The 21,032-nt window shown below is 50.7% G+C and overlaps 7 protein-coding genes across 7 annotated transcripts; 4 read left to right on the top strand and 3 right to left on the bottom strand.

Moving 5' to 3' along the window:
* Window positions 1–383: 383 nt before the first annotated feature.
* N7515_007087 (uncharacterized protein) lies at window positions 384–2,835 on the top strand (the record flags this gene model as incomplete). Its single annotated transcript, XM_056667831.1, has 6 exons — window positions 384–487; window positions 546–561; window positions 617–719; window positions 767–1,003; window positions 1,063–2,149; window positions 2,205–2,835. 6 exons carry the CDS (start codon window positions 384–386, stop codon window positions 2,833–2,835), a joined length of 2,178 nt encoding a protein of 725 aa, XP_056521427.1.
* A 477-nt stretch (window positions 2,836–3,312) lies between these two features.
* Window positions 3,313–6,098, bottom strand: N7515_007086 (trehalose-6-phosphate synthase; the record flags this gene model as incomplete). Its single annotated transcript, XM_056667830.1, has 2 exons — window positions 3,313–4,704; window positions 4,755–6,098. The coding sequence occupies 2 exons, from the start codon at window positions 6,096–6,098 to the stop codon at window positions 3,313–3,315; spliced, it is 2,736 nt and encodes a 911-aa protein (XP_056521426.1).
* Window positions 6,099–11,226: 5,128 nt separating this feature from the next.
* png1 (peptide-N4-(N-acetyl-beta-glucosaminyl)asparagine amidase) lies at window positions 11,227–12,625 on the top strand (the record flags this gene model as incomplete). The annotated part of the gene is made up of 2 exons (XM_056667829.1): window positions 11,227–11,753; window positions 11,818–12,625. The coding sequence occupies 2 exons, from the start codon at window positions 11,227–11,229 to the stop codon at window positions 12,623–12,625; spliced, it is 1,335 nt and encodes a 444-aa protein (XP_056521425.1).
* Window positions 12,626–14,551: 1,926 nt separating this feature from the next.
* N7515_007084 (uncharacterized protein) lies at window positions 14,552–15,338 on the bottom strand (the record flags this gene model as incomplete). Its single annotated transcript, XM_056667828.1, has 2 exons — window positions 14,552–15,215; window positions 15,283–15,338. The coding sequence occupies 2 exons, from the start codon at window positions 15,336–15,338 to the stop codon at window positions 14,552–14,554; spliced, it is 720 nt and encodes a 239-aa protein (XP_056521424.1).
* Window positions 15,339–16,964: 1,626 nt separating this feature from the next.
* N7515_007083 (protein MEMO1) lies at window positions 16,965–18,185 on the bottom strand (the record flags this gene model as incomplete). The annotated part of the gene is made up of 3 exons (XM_056667827.1): window positions 16,965–17,844; window positions 17,900–17,968; window positions 18,031–18,185. The coding sequence occupies 3 exons, from the start codon at window positions 18,183–18,185 to the stop codon at window positions 16,965–16,967; spliced, it is 1,104 nt and encodes a 367-aa protein (XP_056521423.1).
* Window positions 18,186–18,850: 665 nt separating this feature from the next.
* On the top strand, window positions 18,851–19,496 carry N7515_007082 (uncharacterized protein; the record flags this gene model as incomplete). The annotated part of the gene is made up of 2 exons (XM_056667826.1): window positions 18,851–19,010; window positions 19,084–19,496. 2 exons carry the CDS (start codon window positions 18,851–18,853, stop codon window positions 19,494–19,496), a joined length of 573 nt encoding a protein of 190 aa, XP_056521422.1.
* Window positions 19,497–20,357: 861 nt separating this feature from the next.
* On the top strand, window positions 20,358–20,721 carry N7515_007081 (LSM domain-containing protein; the record flags this gene model as incomplete). Its single annotated transcript, XM_056667825.1, has 2 exons — window positions 20,358–20,468; window positions 20,521–20,721. The coding sequence occupies 2 exons, from the start codon at window positions 20,358–20,360 to the stop codon at window positions 20,719–20,721; spliced, it is 312 nt and encodes a 103-aa protein (XP_056521421.1).
* Window positions 20,722–21,032: the final 311 nt, after the last annotated feature.

The following is a 21,032-nucleotide window of genomic DNA, read 5'->3' as shown; positions in this document are numbered from 1 at the left end:
ATAAAGGTCATAGATATAGCAGTCGGGGCATGCCCGTGTCCGTGAAGGTGCCAATCTAATCGCCGGTCGCGTCCCCAAACAACTCGAAGCATCATCGCGGAATCACGACTTCTTCCTTAACTTTAACCCTCATCTCGTCTCTCTTTCTTCACCCTTCAACCTGTCACATCCTTTTGACTCTTTGTACTCTTTTTAATTCTCTTCACCTGGTTCTCAGCTCACCAGACATCGAGCCATTCCACGTAGTCCTCTACCTCCCGAAGAGACTAAGTCGATCGGACTCGGAACCTCTCTCTTCTGGCTCTAGGCCCTTGGCTCTAGCATACTGTCATATCTTTCTACTTGAAACCCAGTACTCGGCTCCTTGAGCTGCGGCGCTCGCCATGAAGGCCACCCCGTTGCTCATCTCATGGCACAATGACAATGCCCCTATCTACTCGGTGCATTTCGATCCCAATGGCAAGGGCCGCTTAGCTACTGCTGGAAAGTAGGTGATATCTGTTTACTAGTTATGTTGGCCGACTTACTAACTGCTTTCTATGTAGTGACAACAACGTCCGAGTATGAACCTGCCCTCCGTCGCCGTACGCACACCCTGATCTGACATATTTTACAGCTTTGGAAAGTCGAGTCTACCGGGGAGGAACGCAAGGTCTCGTACCTGAGCACTTTGATTAAGCACACACAGGCTGTCAATGTGGTTCGATTCAGCCCAAAAGGTAGGCACTTCTGCTGGAGAGCATAGGCAGGAGTCTGACGGATATAGGCGAGATGCTGGCGTCTGCTGGAGATGACGGAAATGTTTTGCTCTGGGTACCATCGGAGCTGCAGACACAAGCTGGGCTGGGTGAAGATCCCTCGGACGATAAAGAGACCTGGCGAGTGAAGTATATGTGTCGCTCGTCTGGTGCGGAGATCTACGACCTCGCCTGGTCTCCTGATGGAGTCTTCATCATTACAGGCAGCATGGATAACATTGCACGAATCTACAATGCTCAGACTGGTCTGTTGCTCTCCTATTTTCAACATCCCAGTTGATAAGCTGACAATCCATTTCTACAGGGCAAATGGTACGACAGATTGCCGAGCATTCTCACTATGTTCAGGGTGTAGCATGGGATCCGCTTAATGAGTTCGTCGCGACTCAGTCATCCGACCGCTCCGTGCATATCTACAGCTTGAAGACCAAAGATGGACAATTCACATTGACTCCGCACGGCAAGGTCTTGAAGATGGATCTCCCTGCAAAGAGAATCGCCTCCGCTAGTCCTGCGCCCCCTGATGTGAATCATCGATCTCAGCCGAGTGGAAGTTTAGCAATTGCCTCGCCTGGGCCCTCGGCCCCAGGAACCCCAATGGCTTCTAATCTACCCATGGACCCTCCGCCAGTCTCGCACAGTCGGCGTTCCTCATTCGGCTCGTCACCTTCAATCAGACGATCTGCCTCTCCTGCTCCGTCTCTACCATTGCCTGCTGTCAAGCCACTGGAGGTTTCCTCCCCGAGCCTTGGTGGCCTCGGAGTCAAGAACGCCAGCATCTACGCCAATGAGACCTTTACATCCTTTTTCAGGCGATTGACTTTCGCTCCTGATGGAAGTCTATTGTTCACACCAGCCGGTCAATTCAAGACCTCTAATATCTCAGCTACGGACCCTACAAAGACGACCGACGAGATCATCAACACGGTTTACGTCTACACTCGAGCTGGCTTCAACAAGCCACCAGTCTCCCATCTCCCAGGGCACAAGAAACCCTCCGTAGCTGTCAAATGTTCCCCGATCTTTTACACGTTGAAGCAAGGCACTCAGCCCGCCAAGAACATCACGCTTGATACGTCTTCAGCCGAAGAGATGTTCCCATCTCTTCCAGATCCTGTGGTATCGGCACACCCATCAGTTACCAGCCAACCGACAATGGAGCCGCCGTCTGCAACCCCAGCCGAGCCATCAAAACTCCAGCCATCTCCCAAGTCCGCCGAGATCGGCAGCAGTGAACCAAGCCCGAGCTCAGCGCCGGTCTTCGCGCTTCCCTATCGCATCGTATACGCAGTTGCCACTCAAGATGCTGTTCTAGTATACGACACGCAACAAGAAACTCCGCTATGCATTGTGAGCAACTTGCATTTTGCTACTTTCACCGATCTAACCTGGTAAGTACCCCTCCCTATTCTTCCCCAATACATCAACATTCTAACACGACCAAAGGTCTTCCGACGGATTAACCTTGATAATGAGTTCATCCGACGGCTTCTGCTCCACCCTCTCATTCGCCCCCGGAGAACTAGGCCAACCCTACAACGGCCCAACCTCCGTATCCCATAACACAAACTCCACCACCCCAGTGAACAACACCACACCACTCGCAACACCAATGCACGCCTCATCCCCACACGTAGTTCCGTCACCAGTCAAAACAACCCACACTCCAACAAACACCGGCCCCGCCCCCCCAGCAAGTCCAGCCCGTTCCACCTCCGCCTGCTCAGTAGCAACACAGTCTTCCTCACAGCCAACCCCAGCAGCAGTCATGAACAACCCAACCCCAACCCTCGGCAACGTCCCCTCCGTCACAGCAACCCATTCCGCACACCCACCAGCCCTCCCACTAACAACCCCACCACAAACCCCCGTCTCCAGCGTCCCGCAAACTGGGAACGGGCCCGCGGCGACGGTCAGTGTGTTGGGGAAGCGAGAAGTGAGGCCTGCGAGTGACTCGGAAAAGGATGAGTATAAGGATAGTCCTGCTGTTTTGCAGCAGCCGCCGAAGAAACGGCGTGTTGCGCCGACGCTTGTCTCGTCTAATGAGGCGTCTTCTTCGAAAGATGGTTCCTCGTAAGAGGGTCTGTGGTTTGTTCGGTCTGATCTGATCTCCTCGGCAGTCGACATGCAAGGCTAGAATGAAATGATTCCGTTGCTGATTTCCATGATTCATGTTTTCTCTAATCGTTACCCATGCTGCTCATCTATATCCTTGTTCTCTGTGTTCCGTAATTGCACTATTGTTCTCTTTTTCTTCTCATTCTCATTTTCTGTTTTCCCATTCTCATTCAAACAATCAGGTTTATCGCGGGAGTTGTGCTATTTTACACTGTTACCTGTTACTCATGTGTACCGACTCCGTTGATCTACGCATGCATTCGGCTAGAGAAGAATGAAAATTCCTGCCCATTGTCCCTTGAGACTCATATAATGATGTGCCCTAATCATGTTACCCCGTAACTCATAATCCTTCTTGAATGGCAACAGCCCACACGATTATAACAATAGCAGTGGCTCAATACCAACACCGGATAAGAATATAGGTACGACTCCCTCATTCCCCCCGGCTAGCGTTCCCTGACAGTACATCTAAGACATGCAAGAGCGAGCAACGAGGCGGTAAAACCGACTTCGCCTCACTGCAATGCGTCCCAGTCGTCACAGTGGCAACATGCAGTTTTCTCCCAAACCCACACATCTCAAAACGAGGTGCAAGAGGAGCAGTAGCCAATTCATGCGCCCATTGAAAGAGTGCTTCATCGCTACGAGAGCTTCCAGCCGCGAGTATAAACTCGGGATATCGGGCGTTCGGAAGATGGTCCAGAACATACATGGCAGCTCTCCCAATACCGACGGCGATGTGCGGTGGCTCGACCTTCACAGAAGTCGACTCGCGGATAACATGGCAGAGTGTACGTCCACGGGTACCGTTAATCTGATCTGCTAACTCCGAGGCCCGGCGGGCTGCCACTTCGGGGTCTAGGGCTTCGTCGTAATGGAATGTCAGGGAGCATCGACGTTCTTCGATTCGGCTGCCTTCGGTTCGCTCCTGGAAGTATTCCATCATCTTTTGGACACCAGGACGCCATGTCATGGTGCTTCTAGGTACGAATGGGATCCATGAATTTGACTCCGGTTCTTGTAGGAAACAACCGTTCTCAACGATAAACCCTAGCTCGCATGGCAGTTTTTGGAGAGCTTCTCGGAGCTGCTCTGCGCTTCGGCTGCTGAGTATGTAAATAATGTTGTTGGGATCGCTGATGAGAGCGTATAGAGATGCAAAGGCCTCCTTTGTTGGGAGGGGAGATTGCTCTGTTCCGAAAGCTGGCCCAAAAGTTGCCACATCATTCAAGAAGAAGATCCGAGTCCTGGCGGCGTTGTACGCCTGCTTCAGGTCATGAATTGACAGCAAACGGATATAGTGTGCCTGACGAACCCGTTGCTCGTCATGGGCTTTCGTAAGGGCGTACTGTAAGCCTTTGCACCATTCGAGAACATTATAGGGCAGTTTGCAATTGTACAAAAAGTCCCAGTTGGACTTTTTCTCCGCTGGCGACAGCTCAAGAGCGATCTTGATTGTATCTGCACATTGTTTGTAGTCCCACGGATTGACGAGAAGATTATGACCCCGGAAAATGGAAGCACTACCGATGAATTCACTCAGAATCAAAGATCCGTGTTGGTGAGATGTGAGGCTCCCGTCTTGACATTCAATGAAATCATGGCTGGTCAGGTTCATGCCCTCCCGCAGATTGGTGGCCATCAAAATGTCCGCAACGCTGAGTAGGGCGATGAACTGCAAGTGGCAGATATCTTGCTGGACTAGCACCAAGGGCTGGTGTGTTACGGTTGCATATGTCGTATTGATTCTCATTGCAATTTTGGCCACCTGTGCCCCTAGTTCTGGGGTGCCAGATACCGAGGACATCACTTGGACTAGAACCACCTGGAGAAAAGGTTACAAATGGTCACAGACACTGTATGTCACCAACTTACCTGCTCTCTCCATGCCGGGTAGCTTTTCAAGAAAAGTTCATATGCCAGGAGCTTGTGCTTGATCCCTCCGGGTACATCCAATCGATCACGCGCTACAATCAGGTGTTTTCCATGGTATCTTTGTTGGAAACTGTATATCCAACCTTTCACCTCGGGAGATTGGCGTAAGTTGTATAGTGAGAGAGAGTCAGTTCCCAATGGAGAGTTCACAACGGTCACAAGACGGTCGTTGAAACGAACTTGATTAGTAGAGACCTCCAGTCTCCGCAACCGACTGCAGGAGTGCATAAAGTGGCTGGAGTATTCCTCTGTCTGGAATCCTACCACGTCGGCACCTAGAAGCCCATCTAGCAGATTTTCACGCTGAGCTAAACAGCGGAAGATCTCAGAGGACGGGAACGGGGTGTGCAAGAAAAATCCAATCTCAGCCTGGGGTAGTCTCTCCCTCAGTAGGGAAGGAAGAATAAGAAGGTGATAGTCATGGACCCAGATTCGGTCACCTGGCGTCCAGTGCTTGGTGATTGTCTCGGCAAACGCCTGGTTGAGCTTGAGGTATTGACCCCAAGAGTAACCATCATATTCAGTACGCCGAGGGCTCTCTTGCATCTGGTAATGGAAAGCTGGCCAAAGTACGGCGCGGCAGAAGTGAGTATAATGACCCTCAAACTCGCTGTCACTCACAAACACAGTCAAAGACTCATAGTCATCCCGGAGTGTCTTAGCAATATCCCCCTTCGTGGGATCTGTCAATGAATCAGTGGGCATACCCAGCGTGCCCACCCACATCTTACTATCAAGCAAGCCTGCAGTTTCAGCGGCATGGATGGCATTTTGTAGACCACCGTGGCCTTGTTCAGCGGCCTTGACTACCCACTCAGTAGCGGAGAGCGGCGAAGTTGGGCTGCTGGAGTCTCCGTTGTCCCATCTGTCCTGGGAGCCATCCAAGGATAGGTGTCTTCTCTGTCCCGGTGGTTCGCGGTTGCTCAAAATGGATGGGGTTGGAGGGCCGGTCGCCTTGGATCGGGGCTGATTAAACCTGCGACTACGGCCCCAAGTAATAGCACGAGGCTCGCTGGGGCCGTGGCACAGTCGGTCATTGGCAATTGGAATCTCATCTGCCAGACTCCAGGTATATCCTTGGAAGACCGTCTCATTTTCGGTTGTGGCCCCGGGTGTCAAAGGGATGCAGCCCAGAGGATGATTTCGACAAGAAGAGGGCGGGGCCCGGCCAACGATAGATCCTGATCCATCAACATTTGCATTGCTAACTGACGAATCATCTGCTCTTTGTTGGCTCTCTGTCACTTTGAAGTCTATAGTGTATGGAAGAAACCTAAACCACATCAGATTTCTTGAGCGCCGGGGTGAAGAAGGAAGTGAAGGAACTTACACGGATGCGATGAAGACCCTCATGGGACCGAATTGTGACTGGATCTAGTATCTGGGAAATGATGGTCATTTCAGTTCAGGATAGATGCAAGAGTAAGACAAAGGTAGATGATTGAGCATAGAGAGTGTTGCCATCTTGAAGCGGAAGGAAGTCCATTGCTCCTTCCATCGGTGCATAGGGTAAGGGCTCAGGGAACTGGCAAATGGCTAACTAATACTACTAGTAGGTAAGGTGGCCCGCACCTGACTCGGCCTCGGCTCTAACCGATTGGCCAATGTGCCCCACAACTACCCGTAACCTTAATCATTGATACGGTATTTATGTATTCTCCTTGCTACATATCCGCAAAGCCAACACATTGATGATGTTATTATGATGCTGTCGGTATTCGAGATCAAACTGTCAAACAAGTATTGTCGGCCGGAATATGTTGTCGAGGAAGTGAGTCGAAGTGACTCGATGTTGTGGCTGGAAATATTCCCAAAGCAACTCTTAAACAAGAAAACAATGCTTTCTTTGGATGTTCGGACTAAAGCTCAAATTGCAGAATGGTTTCCCTCTCACCTCAGTCTTTGAAGTTCCAGTTGGTCGACTCAACCAGCCTTTCAACTTGTAAGTTGTGTGAGACTGAATATCTCATCTTCCCCACAATTTACCATCCGATCTTTCCTTCACGATACAGGCTCCGTGCGGCCGTCCGTTCAATATCCCGAACATAAATTCCCTCATTGTCCCAATTCTCTATTTTCGGTGCTGACTCGATCCCAGGACCATCATACACTGCGACAATCAGGCAAAGATTCTCGCGTGCCCTGTCACAGGCCTCGAATGCATTCACATGCCGTGCTCTGCAAAGTGAGGAAATAAATCATCGGTCTCAGTATAACGAGAAGTTCGCGTCATGGTCTACATCATGCTAGTGTTCCTGGGATCACTTCCTCCAGATATTAGCTAGAATTGTCAGCCAGAAAATCCCAGCACCTGGTCCAGCAAAGCGTGTGTCCAGTTCTCAGCCATGACGCGGACGTTCATACGGCGTTTCCTCTTGACCTTTTATCACCGCTTTCTTCCCAGTGGAAATATCATTCTCTGGCGAGGTGCGAATCCATATGAAAACTGCATCAAGTTTTCATCACGGGAAATAGCCTAATATGCCATTAACACCGCTCGAATGCATTGGGTTGTTCCGGGAAATATAGACAAGCAAGCCATAATTGATCTTGCGGAATGAATGGCTACAATGCCACAGGAAGTGAATATGTTTGATTGGGAAGCTATCAGGGACATTGGACATCAAGCAGAACATGCCCAAGCTCTCAAAACACGAGCACCTGGGGGTATCCGGGGGTTCAAGGTGTCATCAACTCGTGTATGCCATAGTGCAAAGGCGTTGCTTCCCAGGTTGTTTTCCATTCTTGTCGGTTACTCCTGGGACAAAATTCGAATAAAAAGCAATGCATTTCTACTATGGCATACACGAGCTGATGGCCCAGCGGATGGATCTTCGGAGGCTCCTCTCTGACGGGGCCTCTGTTTAGGCCGCCCATCGGATACGGCCGCGATAGCAGTGGTGTTTCAGAACTTCTAGCAGTCCTGTATCCTTACCCAGATGGCCGGGAAAAGGAAAAAGACACTCCTCACTCTAGTTAAAGCAGAGTTCATTCTCCCGCAGGAAATCAGGGATTCGACAATTCTTGGCGGCGAAAACTACCGCCCTGTTCAATACCCTTCCGATGGGGAACCAGTTACCGGGCATCAATAGAACACGAGCATCAACAATTCAACATCACTTTCAGTCACTGTCAGTGAGCAATAAGTCGGGTGAGTATTCAATTACTGACTCCTGGGGCTCTGAGCCCAGACTGAAATTTACTTCGTGAGCCTGACTCTGAGCGCCCTCGAAAAGCGGTGGCAGCTAAATGAGAAAGCCCCACCCGGCCACCCGGCAGAGGAAATATCTTACGCACCCGCACCGTGGTCCGTGACTTGTAAAAGCCACAGAACAAAAGTGGATTGGGCGCATGACTGGTTTCGGCCCGCTCTAGCCAGCGCCACACTCCCGAGTCCCGACACATTCGTCCTAGTCTCTCTCTGTCTCTCAAGTGAAGAATCTCAACATGCCCGAGCTCCCATGTATTGTAGTCAACCACCAGTTCAATTTCAATGCAAGGCTAGGCTCAAGAGGTCAGCTTACAACGAGCCACCTTAAGCGTCCTCTCTGTCTTTTTGGCACGGACACCACATTATTATGGGAATACGACAGCCCTGGCAGCGTCACTGATTGACAGATCTTCGGGATATGGACAGGGGCAGTTGACGAACGGGCGTCAACGCGTGGAATTGGAAGCCGGGGGAGTAAACTCGACATGAGCTTATGCAATATGCATACACGGGCATAGAGCGTTGGTGGTGCATGGTATATATAGTCTTGGCATCTTGAAATGGGCAAAGCCAAGCTCATCAGATACGTCAACAGTCTCAGGATGCTAGTTAAGCTAAGCAATAATGTCTTAGTTTGATATGATTCAAGCAATAAACTCAAACCTAGAGACTCAGGAGAAATGCGAGGGTCTTGGCGCTTGGCGTCCGGGGATCATTGGCTCGTCGGCTTGTTAAGCCAGAACTGTTTTTGCTTTTGGCTGTGGGTTTCTGGACTTCTCCCCCTGATATTGTTTTGGAGTGCTGATCTTCATTGCAACGGGCCCACGAGTGCCGGGATGGGAGCCTTGCGTACTCCGTATTGCGCACCAATTTTCCTTTCGCCAGGTTCTGGCTAACTGGATGTTTGTCATTGGTGTCATTTGCAACGAGAAAGATTATAATGAATAGTAGAAGACAACCACAAAGATACCTATCAAGTCAACGGTGATCACCTCAAAAAAAGAATTCACCATGTGGCTCCAGTCAGAGCCCCGGTTTTCTGACGCTCGCGCCATCCGGGCTAAGCATCGGACTGTCAGCGACCCAATGTTACTGCCTTGTATATGAATCAGGGGTTGGGGAAGCCTCCTATCCGTGGTAGGTCCTGTTTCCAAAAGCCTGGTTTGACAGGTTTGGATGGCATTAGCTGTCCCGGCTCTACGAATAACTACTATCCAGCGGAGTTGGGGTTCCTTAATTGCGGTATGTCAATTGGTCCATAATATTAATACTACCTAATACCATTATTTCGATCATCCACAGGCTCCAAGATTCAGCCCTGCAATCTATCGCTTGGCTCACTCGGGAATTTTACTGTCGAGTCATTCTATCCGGGGAAACCGATCAGCTACCGTTGTTTCATCTTAGCCGCGTTTGAGCCTAGTAAAATTCAAAGGCCATACTACTACGGAGTACGGAGTAGCGTTGCAATCAAATGGTCTAAGTTAGTTAAAGGTTGAATTGTTGGGATGATACTAGTAATGTATGCTGCGAGATTTGTATCAAGAGAATCCACGGTCTCATTCTGCACATCAATTCTTCCACTACATATGCCCCTGTAGTTCGGACGAGGAAAGGTGCGCCGAATCGCTGTACTCCGTACGTGTCCTGGAGACGGGTTGTAGATCGACTCCGAGCCACGGAACAGGTGTTTACGATGGATCTGATTGAAAAGGAGAAACGAGCTTTCGGTCCCGACCGCGACTGGAGTCTCACAGTTTTCAGGGTCTTTTTCGGATCGGCTGATTCACCCGGGCTGATGTGATTGGCAGAAGATGATGGACGAGATCCTGTTGTCCTGCGGGTTCGATGCGTAATGCGTAGCTCATGACCCGCCAATAGGGAGTGTAGATCGTCCTTATACTTCGTAGAAAATTGCAATGTTGGGATCGGAGTATGAATCTCACATTTACATTCCTATCGAGATGAACGGTTCCATGAGATCTCACGTTGCATGGGACATTCATGCCAGGGTATTCTAGAGTGCGACAAGAAGAAAAGCAAATGCCAAGACCGGCTCCCCCTTCATAGTGACTGACGCCATACCCCTTTCGGCCAGCAGCACCGCCTCAAGCGGCTTAGGGGGAGGCTCTAGCCCTCGATCATACAAAATGCCAAGACGGACGCTTGCGCGTCTCCAGCCTTTCAAATGGAAAGCAGCAGAGATAGATTTTCGTACCATGGCCGCGCGTAGGCCTTATGTTCCTTAATATTTCTTCATTTTTATTTCCTTCATTTTAGTGACTGTCATTTGATAACCGGACAGAGGCTCAGAGCCCTACACCGTACAATATATACGACTTGTACCGGCCGAGCACGGCACGAGCTCGGATCATCGCCTTGTGAACCCCGAGGGTATTGATCTTCGTTGATGCACTCAACATCCATGGATGGATCATGAACCCGTCTATCATGTTGATGACCAACGCTCTGCGGATGGACAGTGGACCTGGCCAGCCTGGAAGGCCTTCAGCCACGTAATACTTCGAAAGTCATGATTGTAGTACACCTGCATGTTGAGCAACTCAGAATATGACAAAACAGATCAGGATCAATAGATAAATCAGTCCAGATCAAAAAGAGCCTGGACGATATAGAAGCCTTCAAGCCATAAAAGTATAGAGACCGCCAAGAGGAAACTAGCAACGATCCATGAATCTGGGATGTGAACGTTACGTGTGCACGGGAGGACGAAGCAGCCAAAAATTACGCAAAATTACCGAAAATACGGGGAAAAAGGGTCTTTTTTCTTAGCTTGTTTCCCTTTTGCACACGCGGCTTGGCCGCGGGGCCCGTGATTGGGGCGAGATGCTGACGACGCTCGTAATACTGCGGTACGCTACTCCGTACTCACTCTCTCTGTCTCTCTCTCTTCTCTTTCTTGGGCACACACTCTTTCCAAGGGACTTTTCTTTCTTTCTTGACTCTCCGATTAAGAGAGTGATCTTCAAGTGCTACGTCAACTCAGGCGTGGCAGTCCCTTCTTTACTTTTCCTCCCCGACCTTGGTTTTCCTCCCTTTCTTACCAATCCCACTCCCCCGTTCCGTCCTGGGTCAAATTGACCTTCTTTCGCCCAATCCCGACTCATTTCGCCTATATCGAGTCATTCTGGATCTCAACACTAACTCTCTTGGAAGTCTGCCGTGACTTCCTCATCGACTATGGCGGACGGCAGACACCGAGCAGCTCAGCCTGCTCCGAAGGAATACGATGCCACCACACTTACTCATGAATTTGAGCAACTGATGCGCACCAAACGATTCAACCGCCTTCAACAACAATCTCGCTCGCGTACTCAATCACCATCACCATCCCCTATGTCCAGTTCATCGGTTCCGCCGCCGCCCTCGCGAGCTCCGCCACCACCACCTGCGTTCGGCGCCCCTGCCAGTTTGCCGTCTCCAAAGCCCTCAACAACTTCATCAGCACTACGTGGTCTTCCTGTCATGCCAGCGCCGCCTCAGGATGCAGCTTCGCTGAAGTTCTCGAATTTCTTAAAGGGGCTATCAGTGACGCCGACCAAATACGAAAACCCAGGTCTTTTGGACGAAGCCCTGTGCGTTATTCCGCTCGATCGCTTGTATTCCGAGGCCGAGGAGGAATCCCAAATCATGCAGGCCCAGGCCGCCAGCGTGTCTGGGAAGGCGGAATGGGGCTACCAAGATTGTGTGATCCGAGCATTGCTCAGGTATGTTAAAACCCCTAGATGGTCTAGACTCATTGCGCCCTTGCTCACATAACTATCCAATCAGATGGTTCAAGGGATCTTTCTTCCAATTTGTCAACAACCCGCCGTGCTCCAAGTGCCACATGCCTACGATTGCTCAAGGCATGACGCCTCCCTCCCCCGATGAAACCGCCCGGGGCGCATCCCGGGTCGAACTGTACCGTTGCTCCGACACCAGCTGCGCCGCCGATGAGCGATTCCCACGGTATTCCGATGTATGGCAACTGCTTCAATCCCGACGAGGCCGAGTGGGCGAATGGGCCAACTGCTTCAGTATGTTCTGCCGCGCCGTCGGAGCCCGAGTCCGTTGGGTGTGGAACTCCGAGGATTATGTTTGGACCGAAGTGTACTCGGAACACCAGCGCCGATGGGTCCACGTTGACGCCTGCGAGGGTGCCTGGGACCAGCCTCGCCTGTATACGGAAGGATGGCAACGCAAAATTTCCTACTGCGTGGCTTTTTCGATCGACGGCGCGACCGACGTCACTCGCCGCTATGTCCGCAGCTTTTCCCGACACGGAAGTCCTCGCACCCGTGCTCCCGAGGAAGTCGTCTTGTGGACTATCCATGAAATTCGACGCAAACGCCGAGAGAATATGTCGAAGACTGATCAGCGCCGCCTGATCAAGGAGGACGAGCGCGAAGAGAAGGAACTCCGGTGTTACATGGCTTCTGCACTGGCATCAGAGATCAACAAGATGCTCCCCCGGGCCCTTACCGGTCGTCCCGAGGACCAGAAACACCCAGGTGCTCGCCAGGAGGCTTCGGCGGAGGTGCTTGCCACACGAGGCCACGGTCACTCAGGCCCCGACCGTGCCCCCGAAGGACGGTAAACTACCGCCGATTATCCGGCATCACATCTATCCTCTGGCATCTAGCCACACCACTCATCGAACGATTGCGCGACCTGCACCCCCGGCAGCCGACCGTTCGCGCACCGGAAGACTGACCGGGGCTGCGACTCTCGATGAGTTATTCGGCAATCTGGCCAACGACGGCCACTGCGGTCGCGCCGGGCCCCTCGCCCATGTCGCTGATATCCGTTTCAGGGGTCAGCCTCAAGATTCGGACCATGCTGTATTGACTACCATTCAAGCATGTGCGACCGCAGACTCGGACAAGCAGACTTCCAGTCTGCTGTTTACAATGGCTGTCGTTGTTGATCGAAATTGTCCAACCCCTGATCATTGATTTCACAAATCTTCTTGACGCTTCACATTACCTCATTTTGTTCTGAGATACCACACTGGAGCCAGATTTCTTCTGAGCATCTTGCACTTAATATGGGTTATACACGGTATTTGCTTGAGCATGGTCTTGCACGGCGCATCAAACTTCGTTTCTAATATCCTTTGGAACTCCCTGGCGGTGCATGTTGTACGATTCACGGACGCAGCCACTGCCTATGATCTTTTCTTTTGCATGTTCTGGCAGGATCGCCAGTTCGATCTTATGTTTTGTTCTCAATTGCTTATATACCTGACCATGATTAAAGGTCCATTTCATTTCCTGCTTTACGGAATAGTTTTGTTAGGCACTTCTTTCCACCAATGGGCCACCACCTACATACAATACCACACATTTTCTCTAATCATTCCAGAGCATGTATCTTACGATAAAATACTAGCCTGCCCGAGCCGGTTTGATTATGATGTGCGATCTTCCCCGCGCTCTTAGCGCCAGCCCCAGCCGGTGGATCCCCCAGGTCAGGTTTTTTTCGCCCCTGGCGACATCACACACACATAATGCTCTGCACTGGAATGAGTGAATCAGATAAGCTTGTAGATGATATCACCATGAGTTGTCATAGGAAGATGATGCTTGAGTTGTACTGCAAATGGATTTCTATCCCCCTCTTCTCCAGATGTCGTCCATCTCTGGGAGGCAGAATTAGCGCGATTACCAACGAATTGCAAAAAATGCGTTTTTATTGACTGGCCCTGTAATATCTCAGTAGGTAAACAAGAATTTGTGTAACCAATTAATTTGAATTACAGTAGAACTATGGATTTCATCCCAACGTCGCCTTTTCACGCATAGCCGTATCTAGGTCGGCTGCTGCTGCCGCGTATAGATGAATTGAATGCGATAAGCCTTCACAATAGCTGCTCAAGAAAGAAGAAGAGCTGTAACTAGTGTTGTACGACCAAAACACGCAAGCATAGTCCTATCAATTGAGATGTTTGGTTCCTGGCTGGTAGTGCCTTTGGGCGGCTTTCCCGAATGAAGAAGCTAGAGGTTTTAGCATATCACCAATGTTTATCCTGTGGCTCACTGGCTGCTCATCGGTACCTGGCTGAGGGGATATTGCACGGCCCTGCGTTATTTATAGCTCGCCGGCTCCTCCCAGTGGGTCCAGAGTCTCACTCTCGAACGGGTTAGGGGGAATGCGATGTAAACAGAGGATTTGTATAGAATGGTCACCTCTCATTTGCTACATTTGAGATACATACTCAATGGTGCATACAGATTTTAAATAAGAGGCCTTCTGGCTAGCTATGCCCTGACTGGGAAACTGCCACAAATCTTCGAAGACAACGATACTGACTCCAAAAGCCACGTACAGTTGTGGTTTTCACTGTCACCTCTTTTTACTTCGTAGAATGTACCCACAGTACATAATTCGTGCAACGGTACTCCGTACATCATGAAAACATACATCCAAAAGAACATTTACTGTGTAGACACACATACAACAGACAGACGATCATTTGAAAAAAAGGAGAAATCCATGAAAAGATAAGCATAGTTTACCTCCCTCACACCGCTGATATCCAACACTCTATCCCTCTCCGCCGAAGATCATCCGCCACCCAGTCCAATTCATTTCGATAATACGACTGTCCCTGTAGCCTCAGCTCCCACTTACCAACACACCGAGACAGAGCCCCGGCGAATCTCGACTTCGTACAAGAACCCCCAACAGTAGAAAGCGAAGACCCCAAGCTCCCGCAAGACTCCTCATCGGAACTAAAACTAAGCCTACCAGTCGAGCCATCGGACCCTGAATCATGACCCCGATATTCACTCCCATCCACCCCAGCATCGATTTCCTCCCGCTTCCAGCTCCGCCCAACCGATCTCACAACAATCCCCCTCAACGGCTCCAAAAACCCAACCAATCTCTCAACCGGCTCGCAGAACCAGTTACTCTCTAGCACTAACACGAACGAGCGCAGAGACGACAGCTGCGAGAGGGCCAGACACGTCTCTGTCCACTGCGCCCGGCCGGCTGATACGTATACCGCGCGCACGGAGTCTTTGCTTGGGAGCCAGTGGCCGGGGAAAGACCAGCGGAGCTCGACTTTGCGAATTTGGGCGTGGGTTTCTGGGGGGATTGTTGGGAGGAGGTAGGGCAGGGTCCACGGGTTGCTGAATTCGAGGGTTGGGAGGGTGTAGACGAGGGGGATTGATTCGTGGTATCTGGGGTTTTGGGGGAAATGGGTTAGTAGGTAGGTGAATGGGAGGTAACTAAATGTCTCAAGCATACATCTGCCGACAGGTCAAGGCCAGACCCAGTAGCTTGAACTTATTGCCGACGCGCATGAGGTCGCTTTCTCTTGCTGGCTGGGCGATTCCGGGGCCGTGGCATATTTCGCAGAATAATGCGCTATCCTGGCGTGTGTGGTGTTTTGGGCGCGGTGACGGCGACGACGATCTTGAGGTTTTGGTCAAATCGAGTGGACATGGACATACTACGTGCCCAAGACGCTGTCTGGTGAGTTGGATTATGTGTATTCTTTGGTCTGCCAGGACGAAGCCCCAGATCATTAAACGTAGCTCCTGTGATAGCCGGGCTAGGAGTCGGCTTTGAGGTTGTGGTTCGGCGGCTTCTATTGTTTGACGATGTAGGAGAGGTGGGGGTTTATTACCTGATGGTTTGGGGTCATTGTTAGCTTTGTACAGGTGAAAGACAGTGAATAAGAGGTAAATGGGAGAATCAACAACGCAGTAGATCACAGAAAGGAATCTCAAAGGTCCAAAGGCCGGGTTCTTGGTAGTCGCTTACTCTGATACCGCTGAGCCAGCACATCTTCCCACGAAAAGACCCCATGTTTCATGCGTGCCATTGCCGGGTATGAAGCTGTGCCTCCCCACGAGAATCAAAAAGTAAACTCCATCCCATTGACACAGAACAGCCGGATCATAAATAGTGCCGATACAATTGTCCTGCTGATCAGATTCAGGCTCTCGGGCACATTTCCTTTGCATAGAGTTCCCGTCAATCCGATCGGTCAGCGCTAAGTTGCTTGAATCATGAGGAATAGTGAAGAGTCGGTGTAGACAGATAAAGCGTGAGCTATTCAGTTATCATCTACACCGTCAAGCACGTAGGGCTTCATACGGTGTAGGTAGTTCTGAAGATCTGAAGATAAGAAAACCCCTTTTTTTAGCTTCGCCGGAACCGCCCCGATCCCAAGGTTCCTTGTATCTTTATTTAAGTCTTGGTTAAGACTAACCATTACCTTGATAGGGACTATAGTAGACTCTCCCAAATGCGCTATATCCCAGTCTTCAAAATCCCTCGCTCATGCCCTAGATCTGGACAACGAGACTGCCCGAGCCACCTATTGTTACTCAGCCCAACCGGCTGTAGCCGGTCGACAGGGGTCTCCGGCAGAATACCGACATAAGCATTGAGATTGTAGATGCAACAGATGCAGGCGGCCACCAATCTTGAGGCACTATGCCTGTATGCGGCGATAACAGCCGGCAGAAGTCGTGCAGGTAGGTAATGATATCTATGGAGCGAGTTCAAGCTCTACATAAGATCTCTGTCGCAATGGTACCAGAGGAGAAAGATCTAGAAGCCGTCGATATCTGCCGAGCATCAGCTGATCACAATCCGGGGAAGCTGTGGTGGAAAAATCCGGTTGAAGGCTGTTTGCACTAGTAATAGGGCTTGGCATCTTTCTACGTCTGTGATATTAGGATGTTACAGTCGTTCAAGCGACACGAAGAAGTAACCATATTGTCGGGTCGACGCGCGCCCTCGAATGTTTTTGTTGAACATCCATATTGGGATACCCACATCAGGGGGAATAGGATTGTAGTATATATGCCTCATCATTACCATACTGACTGTTTCATGATTGATGCTAGAGCTAGCGCATATCATAGGAATTCGAAAAACAAAAGAACAGGCCCTACCGTCCAGCTCAATGGACCGCCTTAGAGAACAGCAAATGCAGAGACATAGCTCACCGAGCTATCGCTTACCCGTGTAGCATCCGAGCTACGCTCGTACCGCAGGAAGTAGAATCGTCCTTGCTCGTCAGCTGCTCGACTTGCTGTGACGATCTCCAAGGCTGCCATAATGACCCCAATAGGATGGCGTCCGCATACAGTATTACCCGTGCGCTCGATGACATCAAGGAATGACTTCGAAGACCCAGTCGTGATGGCAGCCATGGTCGCCATATCAAATGCCGAGATGCTTTCATGAATGGCAGGTTCTTGGCTGGAAAGGCGATCGCGGTCCCGCAAGGAACGACCCGCCGATACCATCTCGATGGCCTGACTAACACTGCTTGAGTCCACTCCGGGTTGTGGAAGCTCATCGTCAGACAGTGGGAGCTCTGGTCCTGGCTTGGGAGCTTGTGGAACATAGTATGTGTAGCCGAATCGGGTACCCCAGTGGCAGAAATCCGAACTTATGACGAACGCGTTGACGGGGTCCGCCAGGTAGGGGGCTAAGAGGGCCCCGAATGCCTGTTCTGTTGTCTTAGAGGTATTCCCGACCATTATTGGTACTAGGCGTGGGTACTCGGACGCAGGGGCATCTGGATATTGGAGTTGAAGCAAGCGGTGGATGTAGGGCAGGTGCATCTCGATGCTGTGCTCGTCCTCATCTACCGAACGGGACATCACTTTGAAGGAGATTTTTGACCCGTCAGGTTTCACTGCCTGTTTCTCCGAGAGCTGGGAAATAAGTTCGGTGTCTAGTGGAAGGGGTTCATCGGATAGAGGGGTACGGTAGGAAGTCAGTGATGGAAGAGCTAATGTGGAGAGCGCGACATGATGTGAGGGCCCTAGAATGAAGATTCGCTTTCTAGATGCGGCATTAGAAGGGTATCTCATAAGACAGAGATGGGAGATAAGCTCACGCTTTGGAGAGGTCCAGCGCCTTGTATGCATAGGCTGCACAGGGGCCCGAGTATGCATAACCCGCATGTCTGCGAGGTTAGTTTTTTTTGAGCTAGATCCCATCAACTACATGCTGAGGGCTCAGACATACGGTGCAATAACCACTCTGGCTCCTGGAGCTGGCAGCGAGCCGACCTTGTCCATGGTGTCTGGCACCTCCCCCAGCCAGCCATCTAGCTGCCTAGATAGTTTGTGGGCATCGCTTGAGTACCAAGACCCAGAGTGAGAGGCTTCTCGAGTTGTCATGGCTGAGTGTAAGTGAATAAGCTAATGTCCGTTGGAAGTGGTAGAAGTAGAAGGTTAGACTGCGATCTCCAAGAGAAGTGGGGAAGACAATCATAGGTGGGGGGAATCCCGAACGCCCAACCAGCGCCTCCCAGGCTCCCAGCCGAGATACGGCATAGGCTGGCATTGATTTTGGATATTTTCGAGACTGAGAGAATATGAAGGTTATCACTTTGAACTTACCACATACCTCATTTCCTTGGACAGCCGGTAGTCCTGGATACCGAAGGAATGACGATTTGTAAGGTATCCGAGTAATCATCTGAAGCCATGAGCTTTGATATCGCGAGCTTAGCACCTCAATTGAGCGCAGCTATGAGAGAAAAACCATATTATACGCAGTATAATCCTCGGAAATGCCCAACCCGTCGCATCGATGTAGAGTCCATGTTTGTAGGGATACTACTGTAGGGACGTAGAGCAATATTATACCCTATTAGGCTTAGCCTGACGGAAATGCAACGCGAATCTCGTAAACTGACGCGCCCAGCCAATGGCACTCGCATCCTTCAGCTCTCCTCTCAGCTCCTCTGACACCTCTCTTATTATTATTCCTCCCTTAACCCCCAATTCTATACGTACAGTTAGAATCAACCTTTCTTTCCTTCACTCCGACAAGCTCCAACATGTCTCTCAAGCGCAAAGCTTCATTCACAGCTCTCCCGACCAGCCAGGGAGTCCCAGCTCCAAGCGAATGGGGCATGGCAATCAATGGCAACACACACCTCCACAGCCGGACGCGAAAGCGCTTCAGAGATGACCGTCCCAGTGACGAAGTGATATACCGTAAGTAACTCATCCAAACCTCAATGCGCTCTCCCTGATCGCATCGCCATTCATGATTGCTGACAGCTCGCAGAGAACACACTACGATGGATCTTCTCCGCACAAAAGCAACCACAGCCCACCGATATGGACACAATGGACTCAGAGCCGACTTCCGAAACACCAGAACCCGTCGATCCTCGGCAGCAAACGTTACATCGATTCTTCCAACAAACAACCCAGCGATCAACCCCCTTCCGACCTTCCCGTCAAGCCCTTGCGCCGCGCGCCAATGAAACTGCGCTTACCCAAGAGTATATCCTACGACGCCAAGCGTTTGATCAGACGAGTTCTGTGGGCAGTGCAAGCGAAAGAAATAGCCCAGGGTTCGATACCATGGGCGCAGATGTAGACATGGACATGGAAATGGACATTGACAGTGGAAGTGGTAGTGATGGATCTGGACATACTCCTCCAACCTTGGTGGGAGACATGACTTGGAGGTAATTCGGTCGCAAAGGGATATTACTGTCCACGGGCGTTCTTGTTCTATATCAGGAGAGACTATGCTAGCTCTTCATTTATTTCGTGATACCTATCTTATTCATTAGGCAAGGCGTTGCCGGCTAATTGTATTCCTTTGCATGTTTCTTTCTCGAGATGAGCTCACTTGGTTGTTGGCATCTATGGCACCCTGAGGGAATATAGAGGCCCGTGGAATCGTACTTCCAACGATAAACAGACGTCGCGGGAGAATTGGCTTCATTCACTGTTTCAATGGCTTTCGCCTGCATCTATAAGCCCGACAAGGACGTCGGGATGTACGTTGGCGTACCATGATAATTAGCATAACCAATTCACAGGAGTCCAGGACGAGACCAGGTCTAATAGATGCAGAGGCAGTCTGAAGTTGCGAGTTTCATCATTCCCCGCATCTTTGGTCTGGACTCTGGCATGGTTGACTAGGGCGGGATATTGGACTACCTCAAGTTACGGATATAGACACCTCCAAGAGCGAGGATTCATTGCAGAATGCAGGGCAGCATATATTTTTATGATCTATAGACATAGCTCTCTCCACATTTCCTGAATTGGCGCAATGGCCGCTGCGGTCCCACCCATTAGCTTATATTGTGGCCTCAGGCATTGGGGAAGTCGTTTGTTCCCCGACCTCGTCCCTCCTTCGATTGAACACTGGGTCCAGGAGAGCCTCGAACAGCGAAAGAACCCACTCAACACTGCTCAAATCCCGAATAAACCGACATTGTTTCCCCTCCTACCCGGACCATTTCTCAGCGCTTCTCAGACTTCGACTCCCCGCACGTTAGAACTTCGTTGGCTGCTGACACGAAGCACCCACCAACCACAATGGATAACGATCAATCGGTTCAGTATCTGGAAAGGCTATTGGGCCGCACTTTACGGATTCATACGACCGACACTCGCATGTTTGTCGGGTTGTTCAAGTGTACCGATGCGGTGAGTAGCACGGAATGCGCGCTACGAGCAGAGCTAATCTCATACTCAACAGGACCGGAACATCATCCTCGCAAATTCATTTGAATACCGTATGCCGACCACCTCAGCCGTTCAAGCGGCCGCAGACCAGAAGGAGTCCCAGGAAGAAGCCTCGGAAGCAAAGGCCACAACCGTGAAAGTGAACATGACACACCGGTTGATAGGCCTCATCGTGATCCCTGGACAACACATTACAAAAATCGAGCTGGAGTAAGCTTCAACTCTTGGCTCGAGCCCTGGCTCATATCGAGAGGACCTTCAATTTCCTACTCAGAGGGTCTTTCTCTATTCTATCTCTCAAATGACACGCCTAGCTCGGCTGCCCCGCAGTCCCACGCAGCATGACCACCACTTGCTGCACCCACTTACACGACACGCCGCAGGGGAGGCCCGGGGTTTGCCCTACGAAAACTGCGCCCACAAGACCCTAGTCCCTGTTCTTCCGCCAGGAGACACGTTGGGCGTGGGGCTGCCAAGAGGCTCGCTTGCAGGCAATAGCACTTGCCGATCTCCTGTTAACATGGC

Source organism: Penicillium bovifimosum, assembly GCF_028826915.1.
Source record: "Penicillium bovifimosum strain IBT 22155 chromosome Unknown utg000005l_segment0_segment0, whole genome shotgun sequence".
NCBI lineage: Eukaryota > Fungi > Ascomycota > Eurotiomycetes > Eurotiales > Aspergillaceae > Penicillium > Penicillium bovifimosum.
Note: the sequence above shows the minus strand (reverse complement) of the source record. Positions and strands in the feature narration are given on the sequence as shown.